General features: G+C 36.5%; 5 protein-coding genes and 1 non-coding gene across 6 annotated transcripts; all 6 read left to right on the top strand.

Moving 5' to 3' along the window:
• Positions 1–8,957: 8,957 nt before the first annotated feature.
• Positions 8,958–11,562, top strand: LOC145601738 (large ribosomal subunit protein eL34-like). The gene is made up of 4 exons (XM_081657811.1): positions 8,958–9,138; positions 9,379–9,458; positions 11,052–11,161; positions 11,282–11,562. The coding sequence occupies exons 1-4, from the start codon at positions 9,060–9,062 to the stop codon at positions 11,370–11,372; spliced, it is 360 nt and encodes a 119-aa protein (XP_081513937.1). The 5' UTR covers positions 8,958–9,059; the 3' UTR covers positions 11,373–11,562.
• Positions 11,563–12,772: 1,210 nt separating this feature from the next.
• LOC145588873 (glutathione S-transferase U9-like) lies at positions 12,773–14,315 on the top strand. The gene is made up of 2 exons (XM_081645470.1): positions 12,773–13,145; positions 13,516–14,315. The coding sequence occupies exons 1-2, from the start codon at positions 12,828–12,830 to the stop codon at positions 13,888–13,890; spliced, it is 693 nt and encodes a 230-aa protein (XP_081501596.1). The 5' UTR covers positions 12,773–12,827; the 3' UTR covers positions 13,891–14,315.
• A 3,843-nt stretch (positions 14,316–18,158) lies between these two features.
• Positions 18,159–19,535, top strand: LOC145601760 (glutathione S-transferase U9-like). The gene is made up of 2 exons (XM_081657831.1): positions 18,159–18,581; positions 18,933–19,535. Exons 1-2 carry the CDS (start codon positions 18,264–18,266, stop codon positions 19,317–19,319), a joined length of 705 nt encoding a protein of 234 aa, XP_081513957.1. The 5' UTR covers positions 18,159–18,263; the 3' UTR covers positions 19,320–19,535.
• A 3,239-nt stretch (positions 19,536–22,774) lies between these two features.
• Positions 22,775–25,062, top strand: LOC145601780 (glutathione S-transferase U9-like). Its single transcript, XM_081657852.1, has 2 exons — positions 22,775–23,209; positions 23,494–25,062. The coding sequence occupies exons 1-2, from the start codon at positions 22,892–22,894 to the stop codon at positions 23,866–23,868; spliced, it is 693 nt and encodes a 230-aa protein (XP_081513978.1). The 5' UTR covers positions 22,775–22,891; the 3' UTR covers positions 23,869–25,062.
• Positions 25,063–25,204: 142 nt separating this feature from the next.
• LOC145601771 (glutathione S-transferase U9-like) lies at positions 25,205–26,762 on the top strand. The gene is made up of 2 exons (XM_081657841.1): positions 25,205–25,624; positions 26,140–26,762. Exons 1-2 carry the CDS (start codon positions 25,307–25,309, stop codon positions 26,518–26,520), a joined length of 699 nt encoding a protein of 232 aa, XP_081513967.1. The 5' UTR covers positions 25,205–25,306; the 3' UTR covers positions 26,521–26,762.
• A 342-nt stretch (positions 26,763–27,104) lies between these two features.
• Positions 27,105–27,176, top strand: TRNAE-UUC (transfer RNA glutamic acid (anticodon UUC)). Its single transcript has one exon. It is a non-coding gene; the product is annotated as a tRNA-Glu (tRNA).
• The last annotated feature ends 128 nt before the right edge of the window (positions 27,177–27,304 follow it).

A 27,304-nucleotide genomic window follows, 5' to 3' on the forward strand; every position in this document is an offset into this window, starting at 1 on the left:
GCAGAATTCAACCCATCACGAAATGCCCGGACAACGGCGACGTACCTCACTTAACATGACCGAACGATCAACCAGATTGAAGGCATTTTGAAAATCCACCAACAACATAGATAGACCCACATCAGAACCACGGTCCTCAATCAACCGATTCACCGCATGAAGAATTGCCTCACCACCTAAAGAAACCCCAACACCAAATTGAAGGCCATCAAAGTAACTCCCTAAAGACTGACCAACCATAACAGCACCCACCTTCGAAACGAGACGCCGCCAAACCGTATCCCACAGCAATAGGACGGATACCACCACCGGGCTTGACAAGTGGCGTAAGAGGAGCACTGGCAATGTACTCTCTTAATTCCATAGGACATCTTCCAGCTAGAAAGAGATTAACCACCCCGGTAATAGAGTCAACCAACTCATTTGAGACTGCCACAGCTGCACCACTTAAGCAATCCATAAGATGTTGAGCACGCAAACCATCCCTACCACATGATGTGCCACGAGGGAAGCTCTTAATCCGATCCAAAACAACAGCAGAAGTCGTAACAAGATGAAGGTGATCAATAGGTATATCAGGCAAGGATGGAGCTTGATATGAAGGGTGCTTGGATTGTAAATCCGCAAGAGTGGCGTCATTATAAGGAGCAACGCCTGAAGAAGAAAGAACCCGAACTGCAGCAGTGTAATGGCCATCGCAAATCTTCCTACGACACTGCTTTATATTACGCTCTTCCAAATCAATGTCCTCATCATCAACCGCCGACAAAGTAGGAGAATCCTCTGCCAAAATTTCCCTCACAAGCTGCAAATTACCACCCGCTACACTCTAAGAACAAATAGCACGGGAAATACTCTCTTCCTGATGCCAACGTCTGACCGAAGACCGAGACTCACGACTACTCCGCGGGCGAAAGATTTTAAGGATGCAAAGAGGTAACACCAACAAAGAGACCCAATTAGAAATGTCATCAGGCTTAGAGATCACCTTATCAAGAGCACCTTTCAAAACCCGAGAAAACCCCAAACGACACTTGGGAGGGATAGACTTAACAGTGCGAAACCCCTTAGAGAATAAACAATCAAGGAGAGCCACATCAAAACCACCGTTATGATCTCGCACCTCACCATCCACATGACCAACTCGAGCAGGAGAAGAAGGAGCTTGCGGCTTGGTGAAATTATGAAGCACAAAACGAACAATACCATCTCCTTCATCAGGGGGGTGACACATCCACATCCCTATCATGACGACACTTAGAACGTAATGTGTGCGTTTTATAGCAAACTCCACATAACCAAATCCCCATACGCCTAAAAGTAACTTCTGCCTCATTATAAACAGCCAAATAAGAAGTAAGAGAATGTCGGGTGATATCTCGCGCACCGATACAACAATGACGATCACTAAGATGCCTGATTAGAGAACGTCGAGTAAGGCCATTTCCACTCCCATCTTGACAACCACTAAGACCCACAAACGGACAATGAAACTTCACAGTGACTCCCGACATAGGCTGCAAATAACCTCCCAAGAGACACTTGGAAACTTCCAATTAAACCCCTATAAAGCTACCTGAAAACTGCACCCAAAACACACCAAAAACACCACCAAAACGCACTAAAACAACTGGCCAAAAATTGACCAGAAAACCAGTCCACGACTAGACTTAAACCAGAGCCAAAACGCCTGAAAACTGACCTGAAATACGCCGGAAAATGCACCAGAAACAGACCATAAACTGCACCCAAAAGCAGTCGAAACTGCACCCGAAACTGCCACAAAACACAGCCTAAAACTCGACCAGTACTAACCTGAATTATGCCTAAAAAACGAACAGAATTTTGCTAGAAAACCAGCCCGCAAACAGCCCTCAAAACTGACCCAAAAGCCGCTTGAAATATGCACTAAAATGCTCCAAAAACGCACCCAAAAACACGATTGAAAACAGAGCAGAAATAACTTGAATATTGCCTCAAAATCGACCAGAATGTCGCCTGAAAACCAGCCTGAAACCAGCTCGTAAACAGCCCTCAAAACAGACCCAAAAGCCGCCTGAACATTGCACCAAAATCGATCAAAAAACGCACCCAAAATCACGACTAAAAACAGAGTAGACCACGTTTGAAGCTGCTGCTGGAAAACCGCTGAAAATGGTCGCGCAACCTCTCAGAAAAAAGCCCTGAACTGACTGATGAATTTCGACGGAAAATTGCGTAGTTGTTGCCTGCTAAGAACCCAGAAAACGCCCTTTGCCTGAGACCTAACACTTCGCCGGAGAAGAAGCCGGAAAATTGACGTGGAAGCCGGTGATGAAGCCTAAAACTACCCAACCCTAGTCGCCCCAAACCGAGATAATTTTTATTATTATTATCACATGGTTATTATTATTATTATTATTATTATTATTATTATTATTATTATTATTATTATTATTATTATTATTATTATTATTATTATTATTATATCTCAAAAACAAAAGTCATACAACCTACAATAAATTAGTGGGAAGCCGGAATACAATCTGAGCCTCCACTCCTCTAGCTATAGCAAATCCTACCCTAGTAAAAAATATGAGCTGCAGCACGTTTCTCCAATGTCTTGCGTCGTCGAGAACCTTTGAACTTGCTTAAGCAACGCGACAACCTCCTTCTCTAATTCACCAAACGAAGAAAAGGAGAAGGGAATGAGCCCATATCCAATCGTCTGAGAATGAGCCTCATACTTAACCCGCTTCCGATGAGCTGCATCAGCCACAACCCGTCTAGAAATAAAGTCATATAGCCCTGACCGTGTCAAATGAGAAGATCCTGTCAAATCTACACAGATATCGCGACCACGATCCCAGGAATAAAGTAACACACCAGCAGGTCCGAGGGACTTGTTGTTCCCTCCAGACAACCCAATGTCAACCTCTTTCCTTGCTAAAATCCCAGAACAATAGCAAACATCAACTAAGGTATCTCAAACAACATTATGTCTATGTTTAATATCCACGATACCAGCACACGACGTCGCGTGATCGCCAAAAACATCCCCTGGAAAAACCCTCGAACAAGCAGAGCACGGTGTCGAGGCAGAGAACAACGGAACACCCAATCGGGAGCATAACACACATCGGTAAGCTTTGTGTTCATAGTCTGACCCAATCCTGAAACAGGAACGTCCCGAAGCCAAGCAGACGTGTGATCTCCCTGCTGAGATTTCCACAATGCTGATAGACGAAGGGGTAATGAAAAGGTGGATTCTGTAGAATCGGTAACCTACGTGAAATATATATCTGCCAATTTCTTCATCAGTTTCGGGGCAGCGACCTCACTAGGATTACTTACAAAATCAAACTCCATCGCGCCATTAAATAGACTCAAAGCATCTTCAAAAGCTCGACCATGAACAACAATGTCAGCATGTCGTAGAAGCTTTGTCTGCAACCCAGCAAACTGTAACCGAGAAGCAAGAAAAGCATAATGCCGAACATCACCTGCAGAATAAACACCAAGCCCTCCAAACGCAAATGGTAAGGTGGCAAGCTGCCACTGCCAATCGCCAAACCAAGTCCTAAAGCAGTAACAATACGCTTTAAAGAAGATCGAAGAGCCCCGTCAAAAGTGCGCTGAGATGGGGAGGAGATGCGTTTTGGTGGTCGCAACTGTGGAGGAGGGTAGGTTCCGGTGGTCTAGGTTGGGCAGGGGGGTGGGTTACGATGCCGGCGAGTTGAAGCCGTGCGTGTGGGGGTAGGGATGCGGTGTTGGTGGCGGTAGTGGTGTTTGGGTGGCTGTAATTTTTTTTTTTTCTTTTTTCTAAAACCAATAGTTTAAGAACATGTGACAGCATGGACCCCACCTAACGGATTCTTGGACGGAATCTGTTAAGTGGTGGTAAAATCAATTTTCTTAAAAAAAAAATGGTGTTAAAATATATATATATTTTTTTTGCATTTTTGGGTTTTTTTCGGGTGTTAAAATATAAAATTTCCTTTAAATTATTATGAAAAAATAAGCAAAACATTATTATTATTATTATTATTATTATTATTGAAAAAAAAATTAATTCAACTTTTGCCGTTCGCTCAAAATAATCCCAACTTTGGATTATTTTTAAATAATCTAAACTTTAGGGGTCATTCGCTTTTAATAAACCCAAGTGACCGGTAACTTGTTAAAGAGGTTTTTTTTTTTAAACTGTTTTAAGTGACACATGTAACTATGTAAGCACATTATAGGTTGAAAAAAATTATTTAAAAAAAAAAAAATCCACAACCAACACTCACTTAACCTTACCGGCCGAACACAACTAATCCGGCAACCCCCAACCCTAACTCCGCCCGCCCAAATCTGGCCAACCACCACCATGTCTGCAACACCTAACCCCGCCCGGCCAGATCTGCCCGCCCCCAACCTTGACGGCGCATAGCAACTTGTTCAAAGGCAACTCGAAACCCCCAACCTAATGAATCACCACCCAAAATGTGTTTTACGACAACCCAAAATCCCAAAAATAAACCCTCCCCCATCGCATTAAACCCCCAAATCGGCCCTCCCCCACCCTCTAAACCCCTAGTTGTAAGGGTACCCAGGGTGATGAGTGAAGGAGTTGTGTCTTCGATAAGTGCAATTACTAGATATATCAAGGATCACTATTATGGAGATAATAAGTTCGTTCTCTTGAGACGTCACATCGATCTGTTGCTAGACTATGAGAGATGATCTTTGGGCTAGTCAAATGGTCAAAAGCCCGCTAAAATGGATCCTATGAGGTCACACACAAGGGTATTGGGTTAAGCAAGTTAGAGGCCCATTAATGGGCCTCATGAGCAATTAACTAATCATGAAATGGATTGGGCTAGCATAGTTAGATTATAATTAGGTTTTGGGCTTTTGACATGGGCTCTTATTTAGAGATGAGATCTATAAATAAGATCCATGCCTAGGGTTTCAAAATGCAGTTATATTCACACACAGTGAATTTTGACATCAAGGCAACCAATCCCAAAACCCTAATTCCCTCTCTAATTCACGGCTCCCTCTCCTCCCCATTTGGACTCACGGCCGACCACCCTTGGTGGCGCGTGTGGTGTTTCGTGGTGGTTCGTGGTTGGTTCGTTGCTTGTTCTTCTCCGTAGAAGGTCAATTGAAGGGTTCAATTGCAACTAACTAGCATTAGTGGAGGTCTTAATCTGTGCCCGTGGACCAAGTAGAGGAACCACACTTGGGGTCTTTATCTCCCATTGTTCTTGCTCGATCGCACGTGGAATCACGCTTCAAAGGTACGATTATATGTTCTTTATGTGTTATGCATTAGATCTTGGGATTAGGTATTGTATGAATATGATTCATGTTTATTCCGTTGTGTAGTACCTATAATTCCCTACAATGAGGGCTGATTTGGGGGTTTAATGCGGGTGTGGGAGGGTTTTTTGGGGTTTCGAGTTGCGATATGGGTGTTTTTGTGATTCAAGGGAGGGGCGTCGCTGACGCTTGTACGGGGGAGAATCTTTCTAGGCGACGGCGAGATGAGTGTTCCGACATGGTGTCATGGCTAGATGGTGGAGAGGGTGGTAGTGGATGGAGGTTCAAGCAGTTGGTATTTTTTGTTTTTTATTTTTTTCAGCCAATTAAATAGCGACACATGACAACTTAACCTGTTATACATGTTAAGTGACTGGTTGGGATCATTTTGATCGAATGACCCTCAAAGTTCGGATTATTTAAAAATAATCCAAATTTGGGATTATTTTGAGTGAACGGGAAAAGGTTGAGATAATTTTTGTCAAAGTTCGGATTATTAAAATAATCCAAATTTGGGATTATTTTGAGTGAACGGGAAAAGGTTGAGATAATTTTTGTCAAAATTCGGATTATTTAAAAATAATCCAAATTTGGGATTATTTTGAGTGAACGGGAAAAGGTTGAGATAATTTTTGTCAATTTTCCATTATTATTATTATTATTATTATTATTATTATTATTATTATTAAGGAAGAAAAAATTGTCAATTGCAGCCTAAAAGTTTGTATTTTGTAAATCGCAGCCATTTTTTTTAAAAAAAAAAAGTTAGAAATTGCAAACCAAAAGTACTACTAACTTGTCAATTGCCATCCAAATCAATTTTTTCGTCAATTTGTGTGCTTAAAAATGTTTTCTAAAGGTTTTAAGGGTCATTTTAGCGCTTAAGGATTCGAATTGAGCTAAGAATTGGCAAAAAAATGTAAATGCCACATTTTGCCTATCAAAAAAATATTGATTTGTGTGCAACTATTTTTTGCCGTGAAAAAGAGGCACTTACATTAATTTTTTGTCAATTTCGAGCTTAATCTGACAATTCGGACCCTTAAGAGCTAAAATAACTCCTAAAAACTTGACGAAATTTTTTTTTTGACGTGCAAATCGATGAAAAAATTGAATTGGATGACAACTTATTAGTACTTTTGGGTTGCATTTTGTAATTTTTTTTTGTAAATGGCTACAATTCGCAATATACAAACTTTAAATGACTACAATTGACAAATTTTTACTTATCAAATATTAAAAGAAAAAAAATTAAGTTCTCTAACTTATCGATATAGGGGAAATTCTATAATATGCCCCTTTGTTTTTGGAAGAAACTTAAAATATATTGTACTTTGTTTGTACTCTTTTCGTTTCATAATAATTTTCACATTTGAAATCTTGACACTATAATTTTCACATTAGTAGCAGTAGCAGTTTCTAGGATACATTTGAAATCTTGACACTAGTATGTAGTGTTTACCAACTAGTAGTGCCTGCCTACAAGGTTAAGTGTTGATGTAGTCATTAGTATTAGTAAATATGACATTGGGCCGGGCTAGTCCGTCGCCCCATTAGGCCCAACCAAGCACTAGCACATTGTTTGCCTGACACAATTCGTGTTGGGCCATGGGCCTTGCCTATGCCAAGTAATTTTGAACGTAGGCACAACACGGTCTATGTCTCGTTTTATGGCCCCATATAAGAACTTAAAAGGGCCACAAGCTGTAAATAGGTCGTGGGCATGCCCAACTCCATTGTATAACAAAATATCCTATTACAAATATAAAAAATATCAAACTAACTATTAATTAATCAAAATGAAGAATAACAAAGTTTTATAATCAACCATCATTCATTGGATATATAGCCATCTCATAACTTACAAAATGCAAGAAAATTTGAATATATTGAGGAATGTTCATGGGCCTATGGGCAAGCACAAAGGCCGGGCCAACCTGCCCATAAAGGCCCATGGGCTTGGGTCATGTTTGGGCCATGTTTATGCAATTTTAGGCCCGACAACATGATCCATGGATTTGGGCCAGGCTACCGGCCCGAGCCTGAAAAAGGTCTTAGGTTAGCAGGCCAAGCCCATGGCTTAGCCCAACATTGCTTAAAGCCATTTTAAGGGAGGTGTTAAACACCGCCAACAATATTTATCAAAACCGCCAACATTTGATGTTATGAGACAATAATACCATTACTCTTTCTTTCTTTTTTTCCTCTCTTTAACCATCCACAATCACCATTGTTGTCAAGTGTCAACCTGTCACCAACTACAACCACATTGGGCGGAGGTGAAGGGCAGCGACAACATAATAATGTAGGGAAGCGGTGGTGTGTCAATGTATGGTAGCGGCGACAGTGGTTACAGATTTGTGACAGTAAAGGGGTCGGCGAGTAAAAGGCTGCGGGGATCGACGAATGCAACGGTGAAATTATTGACGGGACTGGAAATCGACTCTCAAAATCGGTGAACGGCACCGGTAACCGGCGTCCAAACTGTTTACCATGCAGGGTGACCGGTTTTGGCCTCCGGTTGATCACGGTTAACCGGCGTCCAAAACTAGTCAACCGGCACGGTAACCGGTTTTGAACGCTGATTACTGTCTCGATTGACTGGTTATGCGCGCCGGTTTTGTAGATCGTCGGAATAAACAACACCACCTTTCAGCCGATGAGGGAAGGTGGTGGGTCAGCGTTTTTCGACGGATGTTGTATGTTGGGCAACATAATCTCCTGGTGGTTGTGGGCGTTGATGGTGGTGGTCGTGGACTCGTGGTGGTGGTGGCCGTTGACTCATAATGGTGGTGGTTGCTTTTAATTTTGTGGTGGTGTGGGTGGTGGTGGTTCACATGTGAGTTTGAGTATTCATGGACTAAGGAGAGAGAAAACCAAATGGGGATGAATAAGGGTAATTTTTTCCCTTCATTACTTTTGTTGGCGGTTCGATAAAAAACGTTGGCGGTATTTAGCAAGCAAAAACAATTGATGGAAAAATAATGTAATACAGTAAAAGTCATGTCTACACGTTTTGGAATAGTATTTATAAATATATATCTTGACAAGTTTTAGTCAATACTTTTTAAAAGGCTAATAGTAACTCGTAACATACTAACCTATACATTGTGACATTATATTTATACCAGGCAAGTTTTGAAGAATTTGATTTAGGCAAATCAATTTCTAATCGATACCCAAAACACTACAGAGAACTATTGAAAAGACCCTATATCATAAGAGCAACCCCAATTTAGCCGTGTACCAACTAATGTAAGAAAGTAATCCCATTATACATTCGAGCATCCTCTTTGCTTTTGTTTTAACCATTATCTGTAAAGAGATAACCCCACTTGTTAAAGTAATCCCATTTAAACATTGCGATAAGCTCTCTGTCGCAAAGGTAACCCTATTAAATTATTGTTAAACAGTTTTTGTGAAGCGACTAATTATGTGGTTGAACACATATAAGTGATTTTTTTTTTTTTTTTTTTTTGGAAAACATATTTGTGAATTTCAATTTACAGCGAATTGTAATTTGTAAAAAATCCCACTAATTACCAAAAAAAACAAAAACCAAATAAAAAGGAGATAACGTGGCAACATCTATATCGTCAAAAAGGGTTTGACAACACAAACCGTTAGATCTAGGTTTCCCACAAACAGATTAGGGTTTTAATTTCTTCGCCTCCTCAAACCTATCATAACCTCTGCTGCCGTTGGAGTAAGAGAGAGAGAGAGAGTGTGAGACGCAGAAGAGGAGGAGAGAGAAACTAAACAACTCATCAATGGCGCAGCGTCTCACTTACCGTAAACGCCATAGCTATGCCACCAAATCCAACCAACATCGCATCGTCAAAACCCCTGGTTATTCCTCTTTCTCTCTCCTCTCTTTTCAATTTCCCCCATTTCATGGGGTTCTTTTGTTCATTTCTGGGTTTTGATTGTAATGCTGCATGATGTTGAAGTAAAGTTATAATCTTTTTGATTTGATTGGTTTTTTGATTACTGGGTTTTGATTATGATTGTGGGGTTTTGCTAATTTGCTGAATCGGTTTTGATTTGTTAGTTTTTGTTTGGTTTGATTATTGGGATTTTGATTAATAGGTGGAAAGTTGGTTTACCAGACTACAAAGAAGAGAGCTAGTGGCCCAAAGTGCCCTGTTACTGGAAAGAGAATTCAAGGAGTATGTCTCATTTTCTTTGTTTTTCTGATTCATTTTGCAAATGCAGATTGTTGATTATCTGTTTATGCACGTTCTGAATTTGGCACTATTAGTCGCATTGATAGTGTAATTTGAATTAGTAGTTTGACAGCGAAACATGGAGTATGTTGTATGATCTTGTTACTGGTTGATACCAGTGGAATGTGGTATTTTGTTTGTTTGAATTCTGGTTATTATTGAAAGACTATCATTAGTTTATTATGTTAAGCAATGAATTGATTATTTGATGATTCTGTGATGGATGATTGTAAGCTGAGGGAAGGCATTTCGTTGATTATTGCTCATAGTTGTGTTGCTGATATTATTTGTTGTAGTAAGCTGTGTTAATCTGGGATTGATATTGTATCTTGTATCTCCATCTTAAATTTCTTACTACCTCTGTTACGGTAGAATTTAGAACATTGTAGTCTTTGTTAGATAACATTTGAACTATACCCTATTACTTATATGAACCTCTAATAGAAGTTCCAAATTCCAATTGTAATTTGCATGGGGTGAAGCTGTGAATGTATAGCGAAGGATTTCTGTGGCTGTATTAGAAAGTGGCATATACAATAGTGTTCACAACATTAAGGTGAAGTGGTTATAGTTCATACTGTGCATTTCACTGAAGTAAACCTAAATTGAAGTCATCATATTCATTTATGTATTGAGGACTGAGGTATATTAAAAGAACTGTGTTGCTTGATTGCTGGAATTGCTACCGCTTGACGATTTTGACTTGTTATCCTAGCAATGTGATTTTGGTTAAAATGTTTAACTTGGGATTATGGGTAGATATTGGCTCTAGCCTAATTGAAACGGTCTTCGGATACAGTTTGATTATGCCATTGCTCTGTGTTTATGGGTTTGTTTGGACTAATATGTGGGATTTCCAAACTTGTTCACCTTTAGAGATACTTTATTTTAGTCAAGTCAGTATTGAATTTGTTATCCTAGCATTGTGATTTTGGTTAAAATGTTTAACTTGGGATTATGGGTAGATATTGGCTCTAGCCTAATTGACACGGTCTTCGGATACAATTTGATTATGTCATTGCTCTGTGTTTATGGGTTTGTTTGGACTAAAATGTGGGATTTCCAAACTTGTTCACCTTTAGAGGTACTTTATTTTGGTCAAGTCAGTATTGAATGCTTCACTGTGCGATTCTTTTAGGAATTATGTTACATGTATGAGGATCTTATGAGTTATGACTATATGTTGCTACTCATATTTTAGGCTTGGTTGTCTGACTTGTGTCCTGGTGAATATTTAAATCTTGTCACTGGGATGTGTATATACAAATGTAATTAGTCATTGTTCCTTCATTTATGTTCCACTTTAAACAGGTTTCAAGATAAAAGGATCCTAATTTAGCTGCTTTCATTGCTTCTTCAGAGTGAACAAGAAAAATTTCCCATGTAGTGTGTAATTTTTGATGTATCTTATATGCTCAGGATTTCATTTGACAATGGCTGTTTCACTGATTTCATTTGCTAAAGTACTTGTTTGTCCTTGTATTATATTCATTCTGAGGACATCTTTTTACTGATTCCTTGGTTATTGTTTTGCAGATTCCTCATTTGAGGCCTACTGAGTACAAGAGAAGCCGATTGCCCAGGAACAGGCGTACTGTCAACCGTCCTTATGGAGGTGTTCTATCTGGCAGTGCTGTCCGTGAAAGGTTTGTCGACTATGTTCTCATACTCTATTATGCTAATCACTTCTGCAATCTAGCTCACCCCATTGTTTCATACCATCTAGTTTTAATGCAAATTCCTTCTTTTGCTCATTGTGTCTTCAGAATCATCCGAGCTTTCTTAATTGAAGAGCAGAAGATTGTGAAGAAGGTATTGAAGATTCAGAAGACTAAAGAAAAGGCTTCCAAGAACTAGAGCGGCTGTGAATTTTTTTTGTCTTAGTTTCCTCAGAAGAAATTTTGTTTTTAAGAGAAGATGATGATGACTTAGGAAGAACCCTGTTTACGATCCGTACTTGTGCCTATTATTACATTGAGGTGATTGTTTTGGTTTACTACTTTTCAGCCTGGTTTCTCAAATTATCATATTTAATTATTAAAGCATATACTCCGCCATGGTATCATTGTTTTTCTTGGTTTGCATTATTCATACCATGAGTCCATGACAATGGTAACTTTTGGTGTTCTATGATGTTTGTTTACGATAATGGACTACGGCTACAGCTCAAGTACTACCTTGATGAAGAGGTGCTGCAATTAGCCGGACTTATCCTACACAAGATTGAGCTTTGTTGGCATGTGACAATCCTATGTCCATAGATTTGTGTTTTGTATATTGAAAAGTCAGAATCACTAGTTAGGATTCATTCCGCATTCAGCTACATCCATATCTCAGCATTTTATACGACCCATAACGTTATAGACACATGTACATTTTGAACTAATTACAGTATCCCCCCCCCCCCCCCCCCCCCCCCCCCCTTCCCCCCCAAATTCGAAATCTATTGTGTGATTCAAACCTTTGGTGCAACACGCCCACACCCTAACTAGATCTTAAATCGTTTTACTTTAGAGATCTGCAACATGACTACACCTTCATTCTTTAAACTTAACACGAATGCGAGTTATGATAGTTTATTTGGACAAAGTTGACTATATTGAAGCTGATACTTTGATTCGAGGGAAGATGTTAACCTAGTTGAAGCTGATACTATTTTTCAAGGCCAGGGTGCCTAAAACCTTTACAACATATCCACTAAAAATTGATTTATGTGAGAAAGAGGAAGAAAGACGCACATCCGAGCCATAGTTGTAATGGAGGAAGAGCGTTCAGTAAAGCTACATGGATTATGCATGGGCAAGTCCTTGTGTTTTCCTATATGGATTATGGTAAATTTCATAAATAATACTCCGTAATTGTTATTTGTCCTTGTTACTAAAACGAGAAGAATAGTTTGTGCTTTCTCAAAAAAAAAAAAAAAATAAAAATAAAATAAAAATAAAAATGTTGGTGATTTCCTAAAAAATCCTAAAATATATTTGTTGTTAAAATACAATGTATGTGATCTTAATTTGTTACCCATAAATCAATAATACTTTGAATTGAATTGGGAAAAGATTTCAACCAATTAGAATTTATTTTTCTTAAGAATTGTCAAAAATGAAGGTTACATAAACCTTTACCACACATCCACTAGAATGGCTAGTACTTTGTATTGAAAGAAGATTTAAACCAATTGGCATTTCTTTCCTTAAGAATGGTCAAATATGAAGGTTACAAAAACCTTTATATATAACACATCCTCTAGAATTTAATTTGGATTCAGGAGAGAGAGAGAAAAAAAAAAGACACACATTCACAAAACTCATAATGGAGGAAGAGAGTTCGGTAAAGCTACATGGAATGTGGGCAAGTCCTTATGTTTTGAGAGCTAAACTTGCCCTTATTATTAAGGGCATAGATTTTGAATACAAAGAAGAGGATTTAGCAAACAAAAGTGAGTTGGTGTTGCAACACAACCCTGTGCATAAGAAAGTGCCTGTTCTTGTGCACAATGGTCTACCCATCGCGGAATCAATGATCATCCTCGAATATATTGATGAGACTTGGCCTGATCCCCCGCATCTCCTCCCTAAGGATCCCTACCTTAGAGCCAAACATCGATTTTGGGCTGCGTACTTACAAGAGGTAAGCGTAAGCCCCTTACTCTTTGATGATCTTCTGTAACTTAAGTATTGTGCTCACCGTAGTACTTGATGGTACGTATGGTCACGACATTTCATTTATAGTACTACGTAGTTAAATGTGTCACTTTTCATTTGTCATTTGTGTTCCACTTATTTTGATTGGTTAAATATGTACACAGTGGTATGTGTCAACATATTTAATTTAATTCATTCATGATCAAGAGTTGTGTCACTTACTAAATGCAAGGTAATTCATAATTTATTAATATTGTTAATTTTGAGAAATAAGAGACAGAGTAATTTTGGATAGAGGGAGTATGTATTAAATTCTTTAATATCTAACAATAAAAATAATTGTATGGTATGATCAGATAATGATGATATTAAGCAAAACAATGACAAACGGAGGTAAACCTACAGAAGATGAGATGAAGGAGTACTGGAAGAAGATGGATATGGCCGAAGAATTGATCAAAGCCGAGTTATTCTCAAATGGCTGTCCATCTTTCCAAGAAGCGAAACCAGGATACTTAGACATAGTCCTGTATTCTTTCTTAGGAACCTATGATGTCGTCGAAGAGTTTTATGGCTTTAAGCATATCACTGCAGAAAGGTACCCGTTCTTGGCGTCTTGGACCAAGGCACTCAGTGAAGTTCCTCAAGTTAAAGATGCGACTCCATCAAGTGTTAAGGTCATTGAGATTCTTCATGCTATGAGGAAGAACTATCTCCAATTAAAGGGATAAATGATCATTATTAAGTTTAGTGATTGATACAAAACTATTTATGATTTAAGCAGGGTTAATAAGGTTTCAATTCATTGTTGATTTCACAATTTATTTGGGTTTTTCTAGTGCATTATTTATCTGAATTTGCATATTTTTGATAAGGTGGAAATAGTTTTATTAATGAATAATCAGGCTATGACTCTATAAGGGATTGAGGGGAGTAGCTGAGTAGTCTTTTAGCCTTAAATGAATACAATTTCATCTTTTTTGAATGTGGGATACATATTTCAATACTTACTTAAGTTTCACTCGATTAATGTAGAACAACACATACTAATCAAGATTGTAATGAAAACTCCCTCCATTGTGTTCATGGTGTGTAACTTTGACTTTCAAAATTATCTACCATCTTGATTATGTTATCCATGAAAACCACTTGCATTTATTTTTTGTACGTTGTAAAATTGGATATGAAAATTTTAGGTCAAGAAATCATACCCACATATACATACTCACAGTAGACCATTCTTAACTTATTGAAGAGGTCTATAACTAAATTTTACATACATTCTTTCTTCAGAAATTTACAACTCTTTCACTCTCAAAATGTAACACGAATACGAGTTCTAGTATTGATAGTGTTGTTTGAACTAATAAAATTTGTTAACTAATTGCTCGATCACTTTCCACGATTCTTCAAACTACACCCTCATTTCTTTTATGGACATCTACAATCTCGACAGTGTCGCGGCCGCGAGCATGGCCCATTAGTAAAAGAATCGAAATTGCCTGTTAACTTCAGAGATTAAGTATGATAAAATGTAATTAAATTTTAAAAATATCAAACAAAATTGCACTTTTAAACTATAATCGAGATACTAATTCAATTAATTTCACTATTGATTTCAAGAAAGAAATTTTATAGTATAAGGGTATCATGCGCAAGGACAACACACGCAATGTTACAACTAATAAAATACTACTTCTATAAGAATAATCATATTATAATATGGAGTAGATCATTAAAAATAAAAAGGTAATAAAGAGTCCCACATTGACCGTGAAACTAAATAAAAAACAATATTTTAGTAACCGAATACAACCTAAAGGGTACGACCACACTTGTGTAGGATCACTTCTATAGGTCGTATCTTTGTATCCTTGGTCACTAAGGAGACAAAAAACCAAGTCTGGGTGATGATTTAAGGCCGCGTCGTGATCGCCTCACAGATCTTATACAAGGGCTGCGCCTAAGAAACGGATTTAGGCCGCACTTGTCACGAATGTCCATTTTAAATTATGACAAAAATTTCCTTTTTTTTCAATGTGGGATATACATCTTAATATTCACTTTACTTTCATTCAATTAATGTGTGATAACACTTTCACTCACATGTGAGTTTGCTCGTGGACTCAGCATACATGCACTAAGATTTACCGTACCATAGCAATAGTTGCCTCCTTTTTTCCATACCTTATAAAAAGTTTGAAAATTCTCTTATGAATAATGTGAAGACAACTATATCTATCAAAATGTTTGTTTACCAATTTGTCCCCAATTAAAAAAAAAAAGGTAAAAAGATATTAGTACCTAACTAGATTAGTTTATGTGGAATGATAATAGTGTTTTTTATTTATTTTATTTTATTTTATTTTTATTTTTTTTCCTTCTTGTTTTGGGTGTTTTTGTCCCTCAGGAGAGTTACGTCACGAAGTCTGATCCGGCTGAGCTGTACCTGCAAAATAACGGAGACTTCGGGTGGTTAGAGCTCCGCCTCCGACGGTCAAGTTAGTAACTTGAAACGGAATAAAGAGAACGGAAATTTAGGGGGGTATCTGCTCGGATTTCAAGCTCAGGTGTTTCTCTGATGTGAGAGAATGCAGATGTAATAAATGGTAAAACGTGCCCTCAAAATGAGAGACATCTCCCTATTTATAGGGTCTTTGGAAATTGTGCCCCTGATTAGGTCACTGAACCCTAATCATTGGTGGGCTGCGCCGCTTTGCGGCTTTCTCGGGATTTGGGCCTGAAGGCCGCCTTTTTTCCTTAATTTCTGGAGTGACACGTGTCAAGCAGGGATTGGTCCACTTCGGGCCATCCTGAGGCTGACACGTGTCATCCTCTGATTGGACCACGTGGCGGGGTAAAATTACCCTAAACACTTCTTATATAATTTGTACTAATAAATACTCCGTAATTCGTACTATTTACATTATTAAATTATTTAGATGTTTAGAATACTTGTAGTTTTGTCAGTAGTAGCTTAGTTAGAGTATATTTCTTGCCGTAGAATGGTAATGGTTTTTTTCCTTCCAAAGTTTTTTTATTTTTAATTTTTTTTTTACATCTTCCAAAGTTTAGTCGTAACATTGTTAGAGTATATATCCTACCGTGGAATGGTAATAGTTTTTTTTTTCAATATTAATTTTTACTAATAAATAATATTTACATTATTGAATTATTTAAAAGTTACAAAATACTTGTAGTTTTGTAGTATCTTAGTTAGAGTATATAATTTGAGTAATGTGTAAACCTTAATCATAAACAAAGAGTCATCTTTGCAAATAATTACAACAAAATAACATATAAATAGTCATAAAACATTAATAAGCATATAACTGTAATTATTCTTCTCAAACGGCTAACCATATAGCGCGTGTTAGGACCCCTACTTTTAGGAAATATACCACATTACCACTTCCTCGGTTTAAAAAGAGTAATAGTCAACGAGTAGTATTAATAGTGTCTAGAGCTGTCAATTCGGGTAAACGGGTCGAGTTTGAGTCGGGTTAGTGTGAGTCGGGTCATCTCGAGTCGGGTCAATACGGGTTAATGTCATAACATATGCGGGTCGGGTTTGTGTTGGGTCATGCTTGAGTCGGGTCACGTCGGGTCATACATCTTATCGGGTTTGGGTCGGGTTTAGGTCGGGTTAGTAAAAGGTCAGGTTGCATTCGGGTCGGGTGAAGAATAGGTCGGGTTAAATTCGGGTCTTTATGGGTTATAATCAGGTCGGGTCATTCTCGGGTTCAAGTTGGGTTCGGTTCAAGTCAATAATTTGTGGGTTATAATCAAGTCGGGTCATTCTCGGGTTCGAGTCGGGTTCGGTTCAAGACAATAATTTGCGAAAAACATGTTTCGTCCCTGAAATTCGTTCCAAAAACGTGTTGTGAAACTAACCTCTTAAAATTCAAAGTGAAATATTGAAGGAATAGAGTTAGGATTCAATTTCCATTACAAAACCAACATGAGATAACGACCTATACATATTGATTCAATAACAAGTCGGGTTGAATTTGGGTCAGGTCAATAACAATTCGGGTTAGTTCGGGTCGGGTTTGTAACAGGTCGGGTTGAAATTCAAGTCGGGTTTGTAGCATGTCGGGTTAAATTCGGGTCGGGTTAGGAACATGTCGGGTTGAATTCGGGTCGGGTTAGGAACATGTCGGGTTGAATTCGGGTTTTGACGGGTTAAAACGGGTTTGGGTCAATTTCGGTTCAGTTTGGGTTCGATTCAGGTCAATAATTTACGGATTACATTCGGGTCGGGTCGTCTCTAAGTCGGTTAATGTTCGGGTTCGGGTCTCAAATACTCGTGTCAACTCGGGTCTAGGGTTGGTTTCAGGTCGGGTTCGGGTCACCATTTTTTTCGGGTTCAGACGGGTCGGTTAATAGGTCGGGTTAGGGTCGGTATTTTGGGTCGGGTCAACTTTTGACAGCTCTAATAGTGTCAAATAACTACAGTACTCCGTAATAGATTGATCACTTTCTATGAATATTCAAATTCAGGGCCGGTGATGAGGCTGTGCAACCAGCCCCACCGCACAGGGCCCCCAAATTAAAAGGGCCCCAAAATCCAATTTACAATATATCATATATGATGCATCAAAATTTCACAAAATATGTTGTAGCGTAGTGGTAGAGCGGCAAATCACAACAATGATTATTACACACCTAGAGTAGCAGGGTTCAAATCTCATGGGAACCATTACAAGTGAAAATTGTACTTTACTTTACAAGAAAAAAAAAAACAAAAAAAATATAAAATTAGAATTTCACTCTATCTTATTATTAAATTTTTTATTAAAAAAAATAATATCAATTTTGGGGCCTAATTTTTAAAATTAGCACAGGGCCCCAAAATATATGGGACGGCCCTGTTCAAATTACACCCCCAACTATTGCTGTACCAAATCTTTTTAAATGAAGTGTTTTAATTGGATTGTTATACAATTATTGTTGTACTAAGTTGACTATTTTTATTTTCTAAGTCTTCGCTTGTTGATTAAGCTAAACCAAGATTGAACATACATTAAATAAAGATGTAATCCTTATTACATGTTCTACTTTGAGAAAGAGAGCAAGACCAGGCAAAAGAGACATAAAATCGATGGCAGAACAGAGCTCAGTGAAGCTACATGGAATGTGGGCAAGCCCTTACGTTACGAGAGTCCAACTTGCCCTTAAACTTAAGGGTGTAAAGTACGAGTACATAGAAGAAGATCTACAAAATAAGAGTGAGTTGCTGTTGCAATATAACCCTATACACAAGAAAGTGCCTGTTCTTGTGCACAATGGTCTACCCCTTGCAGAGTCAATGATCATCCTTGAGTATATTGATGAGACTTGGACCGATCCCCCGTATCTCCTGCCTAAGGATCCTTATCTAAGGGCCAAACATCGATTTTGGGCCGCCTATTTACAACAGGTTAGCTCATCGATCACTACTCTTTCATCTTTTACCTAGTTTATTGAAAAATATCAAACTTGTACAATTATATGTTCAATTTCATTAATAGTTACGGTTTGGGTTGAATTTATTGATGAATTAGAATTGGATCACTTGTTATACGTCTAGGAGATTCATACAATCCTAAATTAAAACTAATTGTTGATAGGAGTAATTCACCAAGCAAATTGATTTTTCTCAATCTTTCCTATTCATTTTTCAATATGTTTAGTCAACGCATAATTCGTTAATAAATTCATGTCATATCCTTAATTACGAGAAAACTAATATGATTTGGATGAAGGGAGTATTATGATATGGTATGTGCAGGTGGCAGAGGAATTGGGTAAAGTGCTGCAAAAGGAAGGCAACCCATCAGAAGACATGACGAACGAGTATCGGAACAAGATGGACATGGCTGAAGAATTGATCAAGGCTGAGCTATTCCCTAATGGCTGTCCATCTTTCGAGGATGCGAAACCAGGATACTTGGACATAGTGTTGTACTCTTTATTAGGAAGCTTTGATTATATTGCGGAAGAGCTCTTTGGGTTTAGTCCTTTTACTGAAGAAAGGTACCCATTTTTGGCATCTTGGATTAAGGCATTGAAAGAGGTTCCTGAAGTTAAAGAAGTAACGCCTCCAAAGGCTAAGGTCATTGAGCTTCTTCGCGCCAGACGACAGATCAGAGCGAGTAACCTCCAAACAAAGGCGTGATTGATCATTATCGATTAATTGATTGAAAACTATTGTGATTTATAATGTTTAAGGGATTAAGTACATGAGCAGTGAGCTTCGAAAATAAATTATGTGTCCTTAATTTGAGTATTCTAATAGCTAGACAACTGAATGTTTGTAATAAAGGTTTTTTTAGACTATTGATTAATTAATGAAATTAAAGTGTTGAGTGCTACTAAATTAGTTAGTTTGAAACATATTTTGTTGGAGAATTTCTTAGAGTGAGGTGAGAATCGATCCCAAGATCTCGTAAAATCAAGAAGGAAGCTCTAATTACTTGAGCCATCTATCACTCTCTTGATGTCCCATTATTAATCATATGTCGACTCTTCTTACACTAAATGTTACTGGTAAAAAGTTGTAAGGTCATTTTCTAAGGATGGATGTAGAGAATTTTTATGTATTATCCGTAGCAACATATAGGGGTGTTCATAAATCGGTCCGGACCGAAAAAATGGACCGGATCACCCCGGACCGAACCCGGACCAGACCAGACCGAATTAATCGGTCTGTTCTTCGGGTCTTGAAATTCATTTTTCCGGTCTTCGGTCCGGTCCGGTCCGGTCCGGTCCAAAACCGAGGGTTTTGGACCGGACCGATTTTTTAATAAAAAATATGTGTGAAACCTTAAATAACGTTTAAAATTATCCTTAATAAGCTTAGAATACTTTAACTTTATAAGTTTTTTTGCACTAAACATACAAAAAAAGACGCAAAAATGACGTTACAATATCGTTTTTCCAATATTTTTTTTGTGTTTTCCTTGACTTTATTAAAAATTAATATTCTTTTTAAAAAAATTCTTAAATCGGTCCAAAACGGTCCGTTTCGGGTTTTGGACCGATTCTTTCGGTCCGGTCCGGGTTCGGTCCTAACTTAATCGGTCCGGTCTTCGGTTCTTAAAATTCTAATTTTCGGTCTTCGGTCTTATCCGGGTTGGTCCGGTCCGGTTTTGGACCGATGAACAGCCCTAGCAACATATAGATAAAGATTTTTAAGAGAAGGACCATTATTCACGTATGTTGTCATGGTTACATTTAGGAGGGCAGATGCAATTAACAGGCCCGTTTCTAAGATTTTGATGGTCTAGGACGAACACATAATTTGGGGCCCTATTAGTTTATAATTGTAGTTTTCTTTTTTAACTTGTAGGGTATGCAATACAAATGATTAACCGCTTCAATTTTAACTCCACATGTCAAATTTGAAGAATAAAAGACAAAAATAACAAAGTTCTCAAAAAATGAATTAAAATAAAAAGGTAATGTAAAATTTTAAAATGGAAAAAATATAAATAAAAAAAAAAAAAAGCATAAACCTTACAATAATAGATAGCGATTCAGTGAAACTATGTAGGAGTGAAGACAAAAGACTTAGAAACTTTTCACCCAAATTTAAATAAACAAATGGAACCAATCAAACAAATCAAGAAATGTAGAAGATTAAATAATTGTAAGAAGTAAAATTATAATGGAGAATTATGAACTTTAGATATAATTGAAGCTTTCTTGTAGAAAATTGAGACCATATATCACTATTTATAATAATTTTCTTCTTCAATTGATATAATTAGGGAATAGAGATTTATATGAAAAGAAAAGAAAAATATGAATATGGTCAGAATTTGGAAAGAGGGAAATAGAGTGAAATATGGGGATTTGTTGCATAATTAGGTATGAATAAATTTAGTTTTGGGAATTAAATATTACAGTATGTGCGAATTTCAAGGGTGAATAAAACCAAAGAGAAAAATAAACTTTTGATATATTTTGATAAAAACTGATATTTAAGTCTTTAGTCTCTTTATAGCTTTGTATTTTAAGGGGCCTTGACTTCAACTAAAATTGGGCTTTCTAACAATGGGCCCAGGGTAGGCGCCCCACTTGCCCTGCCCTTGCTACGACCCTGGATGCAAAACTGAGCCTTTTGCTTTTTAGATGAAACACTTTTTAGTTTTTACTTTCAACACTTATCTAAAATCTTTTTATTTCTTAGATTTTTTTTTTATTCATTTAACGTCTTACTAAATTAATCTCGACCTATGCTTTTCAAATATGGCTACAGATATGTATTAGTAAATGTGAAAGAAGAAGCATCTTCTAAATAAAAATGGATGAAATTAAAGACTCAATACCATCAAATGTTAAGGTCATTGAGCTTCTTCATGCTCCGAGGAAGAACCATCTCAATTAAAGATTTAAATGATCCTTATCTATTTTTGTGATTGATAAAAAACAATTTATGATTTAGTTAGGTAGTTAAGTTTCAAATCATTGTTGAATTGGTTGTTCATACTCTATTACACCCCTCATAATATGACATTCTTTAACGCTTGAAGTGTGGATGCGGCATGAGCCATGTTATAGATTTGAACCTATACACCTTTGTGTTTTACTTATTCTTGATACGATGTTAAAGGACCAACTCAATGAAAGATTAAGTTGATGGCTAAAGCTCATGAACGATATGGTGATCCAATAATTGCCTAATTTAGTGATGGGGTTATGACGATGTAATTCTTATGGGGCGCTGTGTAAATTTACAAATGATACCGTTTAATCATCAATTCCATCTTAAAATTAAAGATTTTAATCGCTAAAATAAGTTAAATTTGAAAAATGAAGGATTTTGAAGATTATTAATTGATTATAATAGAAATTTTGAATAAAAAAAGTTATTATTGTTTGGCATCGTTTTCTATTTTCAGTTTTCTGTGTTTTTGAAAACAAAAACCAAAAACAGGAAACAAGAAAAAGGTGTTTCCACTTTTTTGTTGTCACTTTCAAAAGTATCATGTTTTTAATAAGTTTGACTAATTTTTGTTTTATTATATGACTTATATTATATAAGTTTGAAAACCAAAAAACAGAAAACCATAACAATTTTTTTTGTTTTTGTTTTGTTTTTTTTATTACTATTGAGATAGTTATTATGTTTGGGTGATAGAGAGATTTAAAAACTTAGAATGAGATTTGATAAATTTTGGGAGAAAAAAAAAATTAAAAAAGTAAATTAGTAAGTGAAAGTTTAGAATTCCTTTCCATAAAATTGAAATATGCACGTAGGTGAACCAATAGTACTATTTACTTACTACTACTTAATGCGTATATAGTACACTAAATATTTAATGGTACTATTTGATCACTCAATGATACTAGTCTAAATTGAGAATAAACATTTGCTCATATGTAAGTAAAATTACTTATACTTCTTCTGTTAAATATTAATTGTAATAAATAAATATTTTATGTTTCACAAATAATACCCCTTTAAAATGCCTTAACGGGTCAATCTCCCACAATAAGACTTGTTCTTGCACATCTTTAAGTGGAGTGTTGTGATTGGAGTTTTATTGCTGTACAAAGTTGACTTATAGTCAAGCTTTAGCTAATATTGAATTGACCTAAGATGTTAACCTTTTTTTTTCGTAAGACCAAGTCTTGTTAATTAAAGGCTGAATCCAAGAACGAACATTATATAAAGATATAGTCATTATCAGATTTTATACCTTGAGAAAGAGAGCAATACCAGGCAAAAGTAACACGAAATCAATGGCGGAAAAGAGCTCAGTGAAGCTACATGGAATGTGGGCAAGTCCTTTTGCCTTGCGAGCCAAACTTGCCCTTAAAATCAAGGGAATAGAGTATGAGTATATAGAGGAAGATTTACAAAACAAAAGTGAATTACTCTTACAATATAACCCTGTGCATAAGAAAGTCCCTGTTCTTGTGCACAATGGTCTACCCGTTACAGAGTCACTTATCATCGTCGAATATATTGATGAGGCTTGGACTGAACCCCCTCATCTCCTGCCTAAGGATCCTTATTTAAAGGCCAAACATCGATTTTGGGCCGCGTATTTACAACAGGTTAGCTCCTCACCTCTTGATCAATCTTCTGTTACTTGAGCTCTAGTATCAATAAAATATATCAAGCAACATATATATAGAGGTATCAATTCGGATCAGATCTGATGTGGTTGGATGGAGTCATACCAAATTATTGTGTCCACACGAGATATAAAGTTTGATATGACCAATTTTTTTTTAAAACTTAGGTCATATCAAACTTTATATCTTCAATTTTACTAATAGTTAGGGTTTGAGGTAAACTTATTGACAAGTTAACAATCAGTACGGTGGTATATGTGTAGGTAGCGGAGATATTGGGTAAAGCACTGATAACAGAAGGTAAACCATCAGATGAAATGACGAACGAGTACCGGAACAAGATGGACATGGCCGAAGAATTAATCAAGGTTGAGCTATTCCCTAATGGCTGTCCATCTTTCGAGGATGCGAAACCAGGATACTTGGACATAGTGTTGTATTCCTTGTTAGGAAGCTCTGATGTTGCGGAAGAGTTCTTTGGGTTTAGGCCTTTCAATGCAGAAAGGTACCCGTTCTTGGCATCTTGGATAAATGCACTGAAAGAGGTTCCTGAAGTTCAAGATGTAACGCCTCCAAAGGCTAAGGTCATTGAGCTTCTTCATGCCATGCGACAGAGTTACCTCCAAACAAAGGGGTAATTGATCAGTATCAATTTTCGTAATTGATTTAAAATTAGTACATGATTTTGTAGAATAAAACATCTTTAATTTTAGTACTGTACGTAATCGAAAAATAAATGTTTGTAGTTTGAACTTATTTACATTTAGAATAAATTATTTTTACCAAATCTTAACTTATTTTTTCAAGGTTAGAAGAAGATGACCTAAGTAAGTTGTCAAATTGTCAAAATAGTATGTAGGAAAATAAAATTTAAATGATAGAGTCGAATGTAGGTCAAGGTTCAATTCCGCCCAATTTATTTTAGACGACAAAATAAAGTTAAGACAAATTATACGTCAATGATAGAGTCGAATGAGATATTATAAGGGTAATACTGTCATAGACTCATAGGATGAAAGATGTCAATATGTCATCAATGAGCTCATGTAGTCATGCATCCTTAATCTGATTGAAAATTCAAAATAAAGTTGTCGATTAGCAAGATGCACGCAGTATATGCTTTAGTGAATTGACACAAAATTTGTAGAAAAGTAGAGGTGGTACTTTATAAGAAAAAGTGAAAATATAGATGAATAATTAAGGAAAAATAATTATGTTACATAAAAAAAAAAAAAATAAAAAAAAAAAACTACGAGTACCTTTGTTTTAATTACTGTTACTCAGTTATTGTAGCTATGCAAATTAAGAAAAAATAAAAATATACATACATCTGGTATTATTAAAAATAGACCTAAAGTTTTTTATAAAGAAACATCAGCAATTTAAGGACTTGTTTAGTTCACCTTATTTTTTTTTACATATTTCAAGAAAAATAAGTACAGATCAGAAAAAATAAGTTCAAACAAGATCAGATCTAAAAAATAAGTTTAGATCAAATAATCGTTTTATGTACAGGTTTTTTTTATCGCTAAATATCTTTAATTCCATGATGAAAAAAATTATGAAAATTACATATTAATAAAATACACATTACTCCGTATTACGAATCTAAGAAGACCCCACTTGTACATTTTTTCCTTATTATCGTACAGTTAAGGTCAAAGTTTGGTCTAATTAGACAATCAGATCTGACCAAATCAAACTTCCAGACCAAATCAGATCACATCAGACTGAATAAGTTTAAATAAGCAAAAATAAAATGAATCAAACAAGCCTTCACAGCCTTACACAGCTGTATAAGACGAGGTTAATAATAAAATTAAAAACTAATTATTCGGTGGATGGAGTATTAATTAATGGCTGATATGGATCACAGTAGATATTATCGGAGTATTATATTGCCGCTACACAAAGTTGACAACGTTGATTATTAATGAAGTTTACTACAGAGTATATAACTATATATACATTAATACACACTTTTTTTTTTGAAGGCACATCAATACACACACTTTAAAGTGATTGAGATCTGCATACAATTGAATTCGGCGAGATAGGCAGATAGCTCAGTAATTAATGGGGGAAGAGAGCTCAGTAAAACTACATGGAATGTGGGCAAGTCCTTATGTTTTGAGAGTCAAACTTGCCCTTATTATTAAGGGCATAGATTTTGACTACATAGAAGAGGATTTACAAAACAAAAGTGAGTTGCTCTTACAATATAATCCTGTGCACAAGAGAGTGCCTGTTCTTGTGCACAATGGCCTATCCATTGCGGAATCAACAATCATCCTCGATTATATTGATGAGACTTGGCCTGATCCCCCGCATCTCCTCTGTAAGGATCCCTACCTTAGGGCTAAACATCGCTTTTGGGCTGCAATTATACAACAGGTTAGCCCTGGCCCCTTCGCTACGATATTGTGTTATTTTTACTTGTGTTGACTCTATTTTATGCTATGTTTATGAATTGTATCCCCGTATTACTCTTTCTGTTTCAGAATATGTACTTAAATTTAATTGATTGCAAGTTTGCCAATATACAAGTATAGCTACGGTATAATCATATGCACTTAAGTACTCTCATTAAATGTCTAAAATATCCAACAATATATTGAACATTTTCATCAAATTTTAACACATCGTATATATGTTTTATTATCAGTATATCTTATACAATTTTCCGTATTAAGGAGGTAACATGAACAACACATCATTTAGGATGTACAAAAAAAAAAAAAAAAAAAAAAAACACATTTTCTAATTTTTTTAAATGGGGATATAATTGAAATAGCATAGCACTTATTATTGAGAGATTAAAACAAATTAATTCCGGACAAAGAAAGTGTCAGCCAAATAATTAATGATTACAGTCAACAAACTAAGTACGGTTTTATTGGTTTGGGCAGGCAACAGAGATATTAGGCAAAGGGTTAATAACAAAAGTACAGGGTAAACCAACAGAGGACACAATGAACGAGTATTGGAAGAAGTTGGATACGATTGAAGAATTAATCAAGGCCGAGTTATTCCCAAATGGCTGTCCATCTTTCCAAGAAGTGAAACCTGGATACTTGGATATAGTGTTGTATTCCCACTTAGGAACTCTCGACGTTGTCGAAGAGTTCCTTGGCTATAAGCAGTTCACTGCTGAAAGGTACCCGCTCTTGGTGAGTTGGACCAAGGCATTGAGTCAAGTTCCTGAAGTTAATGACGCGACACCATCAAAGCCTGAGCTCATTGAGCTTCTTCATGTTATGCGGCAGAAGAACCTCCCAATGAAGGCATAGAGATGATCTTACTGTATTTTCTGACGGTTTAACGTGGCTGTCAAAGCAAGTTATGAATAATCCCGTGTTTTCTTTAAGTGCTCATTTTCAGATTGATTAAATGTATCCCCTCATATTAGTAATGTACTAGTCTGTAATCAGTATGTTGTCATATTGTTCAAAAATAGACTTTTTAAGTATCACTACATGTAAGTGTCCCACATTAGTAAAAGAAGAGAGAGTTAATCACTTTATAAGGCTAAGAGGCTTCTTCTCCTATTATCATACGTATTATAATTTTGGAATGGAATCTCCTTTGAAATGGACTTTTTTTTTTTTGAATTGCGGGTACGGTCTAGATCTGTATCTATTACGGAGTACATTTCAATTATTGAACCTACATACATAAAAATTATGGAACCTCCTTTGAAATGGACTCTTCGTTAATATATTTGGGTTCAATTTGTCACTTGTCACCATGGTACATCAAATTTGTAATGGGCCTATGTACTTTGGAATTGGGAGTGTTAATTTTCCAAAAGTTCAATAAAGTTAGTCCATAATCAAATCAACTACTACTGTACACCTATTATCCAATTCAATAATCCGTTGTCGTCCAGCGGTTAGGATATCTGGCTTTCACCCAGGAGACCCGGGTTTGATTCCCGGCAACGGAACTTCATATTTTTAAAAGGCGTTAGTTTGGAGAAATATATGTACTTCATCTATATTAGAGCCGATCATAATAGTACAGATTTACCCCTAATCTGTCCACTCATGATGGGAACTTTTTCCTAATCTGTCC

The sequence above is a fragment of the Chenopodium album genome, chromosome 2 (genome assembly GCF_948465745.1).
Source record: "Chenopodium album chromosome 2, dcCheAlbu1.1, whole genome shotgun sequence".
In the NCBI taxonomy this organism is placed as follows: domain Eukaryota; kingdom Viridiplantae; phylum Streptophyta; class Magnoliopsida; order Caryophyllales; family Amaranthaceae; genus Chenopodium; species Chenopodium album.